Source organism: Chenopodium quinoa, unplaced genomic scaffold (genome assembly GCF_001683475.1).
Source record: "Chenopodium quinoa cultivar QQ74 unplaced genomic scaffold, ASM168347v1, whole genome shotgun sequence".
NCBI lineage: Eukaryota > Viridiplantae > Streptophyta > Magnoliopsida > Caryophyllales > Amaranthaceae > Chenopodium > Chenopodium quinoa.
In genome coordinates this window covers 253695-260480 of record NW_018743919.1, presented here as the reverse complement: position 1 = coordinate 260480, position 6786 = coordinate 253695, and the positions used below count along the sequence as shown (strand labels likewise).

The following is a 6786-nucleotide window of genomic DNA, read 5'->3' as shown; positions in this document are numbered from 1 at the left end:
TCAAACCAATAGAAACATGGTAGACCAACCAACGAAATCCCTTTTGGAGTACGGTATTCCTGATACGACTACCGGAATCCTTTATAGCATCGTTAGACCACCTGTGACGGCTCAGCACTTCGAGCTCAAGCCGCAATTCATCCAATTCATCTCCAATGATTCATTCGCAGGGCTACCACATAATTGCCCAGTAAGTCATATTGATAGTTTTTTGGAGAAATGTGATACTATGAAGATGAATGGTGTTACAGATGATGCAATTAGACTACGCCTTTTCCCCTTCTCATTACGGGATAGGGCAAAGGAGTGGTTGAGAGATGAAGGAACTGGCTCGTTCGATACATGGGACAAGCTAGTGAAAGCCTTCTTAGTGAAGTTTTTGGGACATGAGAAGACTGTCAGGTTGAGGAACAAGCTATCCACCTTCCGACAGTCAGATGACGAGTCTCTCTATGAGGCTTGGAGAAGGTTCAAGAGGTTACAGAGACAATGCCCTCATCACGGTATCCCAGAGTGGCTGTTGATTCAAACCTTCTATAATGGCCTAACCCATGAGTTCCGAATCTACATTGATGCTGCGTCAGGGGGTTCTCTCTTGACATAGAACCCAACTGAGGCAAAGGAGCCGATTGAGAAGATGGCGGCCAATGATAATTATCATCCAGGAGGTCGTCAAAATGTGAAAAAAGGAGGTAAGCTTGATGTAGATGCTTTGACTATGTTAGCCTGTTCTGTGCAGGTACTAACAAGCAGGTTTGATAAGTTCCAATCTGGAACTTCTACTAGCCCACTGGAGGTTTGTCAATTGTGCAATTTGCAGCGCCACATCGCACCGGATTGCCCGCAGAATATGAGTGAGATATCTATCGAACAAGCCAATGCTTTCTACTTTTTGAACCCCAAACAGCCTTTTGATCCCTACTCCAATTCTTACAACGAAGGTTGGAAACAACATCTCAACTTCTCTTATAAGAACACCCAAGGACAACAGAATCCACCATCACAACCATCCTTATCCAACAACTACAACTCACCACCCGGTTTCCAACAAAGAACACCTATGAACCAACAACCAACGCAACTACTTCCCCAAAAATCTAGCCTTGAGTTGATGATGGAGAGCTTCATTACCACAACCAATAGTGCCATCCAACAACAAGGTAGCTCCATCCAACAGTTGCAAGCCCAGAGTAAGCTCATGGAAACCCAAATAAGTCAACTTTCACAACAGGTGAGTTGCCTATCAACTCTTCATGATCAAGCAAAGGTCCAGAAAGAACAATGCAATGTAGTTTTCTTGAGAAGAGATGAACCATCTCCGAGGCAAATAGGTGAGAAGTTGTGCAGTGTGGAGTCTAGGAAAGATGAAAGGGGCAAAGATGTCCAAGGCCCCAAATATGTTGCTCCACCGGCTTATGAGGAACCAATGCCTTTCTCGCAAAGGTTGTCAAAAGTCGTAATCGATAGACATTTTGGGAAATACTGCGAAGCCCTCGAGAAGGTACACGCTTCTGCTCCTTTTTCTGATCTTTTAGTTCAAATGCCTCAATTTGCAAATTTTGTAAAGAATATAAAAGATCAACAAAAGGATAAGGAAGTAGTAAATAAGAAGGGCCCTACTCTCTTATATGATAACCTACCACCTAAGCTGCATGATCCGGGTAGTTTCACTATTCCCTGCACGATAAACGAGAAATTTTTCGATAGGGTTTTGTGCGATTTAGGTGCTAGTGTTAACTTAATGCCCTATTCATTATATGAGAGTTTAGGCTTGCAAGGACTTAGACCTTCCCCTATTTCTCTTCAATTGGCTGATAGGACCTCTAGACTCCCTAAGGGTGTGGTTGAAGATGTATTAGTTAAGGTTGGTGAACTTGTTTTTCCTGTTGATTTTGTTGTTATGGACATGAAAGAAGACCATAAGATCCCGATTATATTTGGTCGTCCATTCCTTGCCACAAGTCAAGCTTTAATAGATGTTCCTAAAGGACAAGTCACCATTAGGGCCCAGGATAAACAAGTCATGTTCAAGCTCTTTGATGAACATAATTCTATATTTGATGGTGGTACTTGCTTAAGAATCGATGCTACTAAGCCCTTGGTTGATAAGTATGTATTTGATAGAATGTTCGTGAGAAGCAAGGACAAAATTCCACCCGATGATGTGTTTGGCCATATGAAGGTGAGTTCGGATACAAGGCAGGTCAATTATAAAATGAAGGAGTCACTTGGAAGCAGATATTTTCATGGGCAACATCGCGGAACTCCTTCTTCGTGTGGTGATCCCGGTTGAGCCAATGAGTATCACTACGGTCAAGCTAAAGACCTTATAAACAAGCGCTAAATGGGAGGCAACCCATTCTCGATCCTTTACTTTTCTTTTATTCTTTTTTTTTATTTTTATTTTTGATTCTTGATCTGGTTATTAGTGTTCTAATTTTTATTATTTTCTCTATCTAAATAGGTGAAAAGAGAAAATTCTACGAAGATGGAGTCCACGAAATAAGGCACGTCCGTGCTTCCAACCTAACTCCGACCCGAGGTATGGTTTTCCCCCTACCCCTCCTGATCAGTAGATTTGTTTCCCTCTCCCCTTGTCCATTTACACTGTTATATGCATACATTGAGGACAATGTATGGTTTATCTTGGGGAGGATTCACTTTTCACCTTGTATATATTAGTTTTTCTTTTAATATTTGGCTAGTTTATTTCTTTTTAGTGTTGATTGATATGCCATTACATGCCTATACTTCTATGATAATAATCATATATGTGTGCTTTGCGAAAAGAGTTTTTGAAAACCCATTCATCGATTTGCTTGGAATTGAGTAGGTTTGTGGCCAGGATGGTCTCCCCGCTCTACTTATGTGAATAGTTTGTGTACCCGGTGAGATTTTTGTGCCATATTTGACTGATTGCACTCTATCTCAGTCGTGTTTCTTCATGTGTGATTAGTTATCCTTCATATAATTGAATTCTTGGTCTTGCTCTTTGACTGTTTGAGACTTGAATGATGCATGTTGCGAAAAAATGATTGAAATTTCCTTGTAGAGAATAGAGCCTCCACATTCTAGGCCTACATAATTTTTTTTTTTATTTTTCATTCACCCGTAGGTTGAGCCAATTTGAGCCGTGTTTTAAACCCTTCTTGATACCCTACGTTTAAAGCCATAGAGCTATTTTCCTAGGTTTATTTTGAAGGAGCATTACACTTGTTAAAGCCCTATAGTGATATATATAAAAAAAAATGAAAAAAAAAAATGAAAAAAAAATTTTAAAAAAAAAAAGGAAAAAGAGAAAGAAGGGAATTGATTTATTAGAAGGAAGGAAGGAAGAAGAGAAAAGAAAAGAAGGAAAAAAATAGGGTTTTCGAATTTTCACATACCCTTACCTCGAATTAAAGAGTTTTAAAAGTCTTCCTAATTCCTAATTTGCTATGAATCCCTTTCTTTTTGCAAAAAAAAAAATGAATGTAAAAAAAAAGAGAAAAAGAAAAGAAAAAAAGAGAAGGAAAAAGAAAGAAATAAGGGGCTATGCTTATTTTGTATGAAGTTGGAGGAAATAAGGTTGGTTTGAACCCGACATCTGAATGTGTAGTGGGATTAGGATTTGTTATATTTTGAGCACCACATTCCCAAATAACGTCGTCCTACCCTTGTTTACCAAGCTTACCCTTTATGGATTTCATGATTTTCGTAATTGCATCAATCATTAGAAGTGGAGAAAGTCACATTGCAAGCCTAAAGAGGACAATTCATGTGAAGTTGACATGCATTCTATGCTTAGGTTGAGTGATATCATATTTCACCCCGTAAACACATGAGCGTTTATTGTTTTTATTTTTCACAACTAAAGTGAGAGTTATTTATGTTTGTGAGAGTTGGTATGGGGAGATGTGTGGTAAGATGTTTGTCGATTCCAAGTTTAAGAGGTTTATGGTGGTTTTATGCATATTGACTCTTATTTTTGTTTTCCTCGTGATTTCAAATTGATGGCACATTATGATGGTTTGAGAAGTTGTCTTTCTCCTCCCTTGTGATTCATGGTTAAATGCTTGAGGACAAGCATTAGTCTAGCTTGGGGGAGTTTGATAAGTCGTGTTTTGTGCATATTTGTTAGCTTATTTTTGGTTGGTTTTATTAGCTTAGTCGAGTGTTTTAGTCTATTTTGGTGTAATTTGGTTTAGTTTCGATGATTCGATGCTTTTATGGGTAGTTTCGTTGTTTTTGATGTATTTCAGGATTAACAGAGCTAATTGAGTGAAAATGAAGCAAAACATTGATAACTTGTTATTTGGCATGATTTTAGGGTACTTTTGAACCTTGTTTTCGTTATTAATCGACATCAAAGTTCATTTTTTATCTTATTTTTATGCAAATTTTGTACCATCCATGCTTCACCGGTTGTTTGTGTTTTTGATGTAATGTAGCTATTTTTAGCACTATGGACATGATCAAGCATGAGTGAGCAAGGATAAGGGCAAGCTTGGTTGATAGAGCCATGGAGGAAGAAGGAGGAATGCCTTAAAGGGAAATGAAAAGCTTTTGGAGAACCTTGAAAGGTCGTTTGCGTAAGCGTCAACTTCAACCAACCATAACTTTTGATCTTATCAACCTTTTGAAGCGATTCAAATTGGAGATTAAAGTTCGTCTCAAGAGCTTTCCAACAACGGGTCGCAAGTCCTTTTCCGACAAGAAACGTAGAAGTTACAGCCTCCCAAAGTTAAGAAGTCTAGGCAGGGCATCCTGCACGTTCGTGCAAGATGATAGCACGTCCGTGCAAGTATGCACGTCCGTGCCAAAAGCTGCACGTCCGTGCAGACCTTGGCAGAAGCTTCTGCCTCCATTTTGGCCCTCCTGCACGTCTGTGCCAAACTTGGCACGGCCGTGCTTAGCCTTGCACGTCCGTGCCAAATCTGGCACGTCCGTGCAGACCTGCAGTCGAACTCCTTCCTTGTTTTCTCCGTCCTTTTTATTTGGGGGTCATATAAATACCCCTTTAGAGCTCATTTGTATAGTGATGCAGTTTTTTAGAGCTTTCCTCTTAGTTTGTAGTCTTAGAACATTAAATTCTCAAATCATTAGTTAGTTCTTAATTTTTAGCTTGGAAGCATTCAAATTCAATCATTGTAGAAGACAAAATCCACCATTGTTGCTCACTTTGAAGCTTCATAGTAACCATTTCTTACTCATCTTTTCTACTTCTCTTTACTTTGTTGTTGATTACTTGCTTAATTCTTGCATGCTTAGATTGTTAATTAGCTTAATCCTTAGTTTGAACTTGTTCATGAATTGCTTGAAACCTCTAATTGCTTTAACCTCCATGGATTGTGAGTAGTCTAAATTCTAGGGTTTGGGTAAAATCCTCAATGTAGTCACTAATTACTTGTTTCATGTGCTAATTTGGTTGTTGTGGGATGATGATTAGTTGAGCTTAAGTGGTTTAATTTCTTAGTTCTTGTATATGGCCATTGCTAGAACTATTTATCCAAGCTTTCTCAACGAAGGATCGAGAGATGAACTTGAGTTAGCTCCCTTATGCTTGATTGACCCGAAATGCCATGAGAATAGGGATTACCGGTCAAGGGAATGTTTATGTCATCGTGATTATGCTTTAACACTTGTTTTATGCTATGTAACCACGAGAGTAGGTTGTATTCATGATTCAAGTAATCCCTCTAGCTTGAGAGAGTAGTTGGGTGCTTTAGATGACTTCCCCTAATTTATCCCATTAATTTACCTTGTTTGTTGCATGCTAATTGTGATTTGTGATGAAATTGAGTGGTATAACCCAAGCCCTAGATTCCTCTTAATATTGTTAATCTCCTCTTAGCTTTAGTTGAACTGAATTAGAAGAAGTTACTCAAAACCAACCCAATTTAGAATTCATTTAGCTTATTTAAACGGTATTACTCGGTGGTTGATTCAACGCCTCTCTTGGGTTTGACCCTTTTCTTACCCTTACTATTGTTAGTGAGACCAAGATAGGAGTTATTATCTTTGGTAGGCTCGACGACGGCCTATCAAACATTGATGAAATACTTGACAAATATGACACTTGTTCACTATTATGCTCATAAATTTTGATATACAAATGATAATGGAGTTATTCAAATTGTATTGGAAAGTAGACTTGAAGACCTTTCCAACAATATATTAAACACCTCAAACGGAGCTCCAGATATGAAGTTATGACTGATTTAGGATGAGTAATACGCGCAGCAGGGGAGGCACGTCCGTGCCTAGCGACGTGCCTCCAAGTCAGTATACTCATCAAATTGCTTTGACATTAGGCACGTCTGCGCCTAGCAGGAGGCACGTCCGTGCCTATAGCCGTATTCAAAGACCAGCGCAGGCACGTCCTTGCCCAACACCAGGCACGTCCGTGCCTGGAAGTCAAAAGCTACCCAAGTTTATGCACGCAGGTAGGCACGTCCGTGCCTATGTGGGATTCTTGTGCGCCAAGACTTTTGCCGATTTTCTTATCTTTTCTAGGCTTATATTTACACTAAGTGGTGTTTTATTATTTAATTAAGTTTTATTCTAGCCTTTTATTTTACGTTATTAAGAACTAGTTCTCTCTATTTTATTTTCTCTACTTTTGTAATTCAAGATTCAAGATTTATACTTTCCACCTTAAATTTAATTCAAGATTCGGTATTTTCCTTTAATCTCTTGTTTCTTGGTTATGTTTTCTTCAATTATTTTTGTTATTGTTTCCTTCAATATGTGTGAGTAAATTTCCTATTCCAAGATCTAGGGTAGCCCAATTATGATTGATGCATG

At 38.7% G+C, this 6786-nt stretch overlaps 1 protein-coding gene across 1 annotated transcript; it reads left to right on the top strand.

Annotated features, from left to right (window-relative positions):
• Positions 1-637: 637 nt before the first annotated feature.
• LOC110687113 lies at positions 638-2293 on the top strand. Its single transcript, XM_021863733.1, has one exon. It carries the CDS (start codon positions 638-640, stop codon positions 2291-2293), a length of 1656 nt encoding a protein of 551 aa, XP_021719425.1.
• Positions 2294-6786: the final 4493 nt, after the last annotated feature.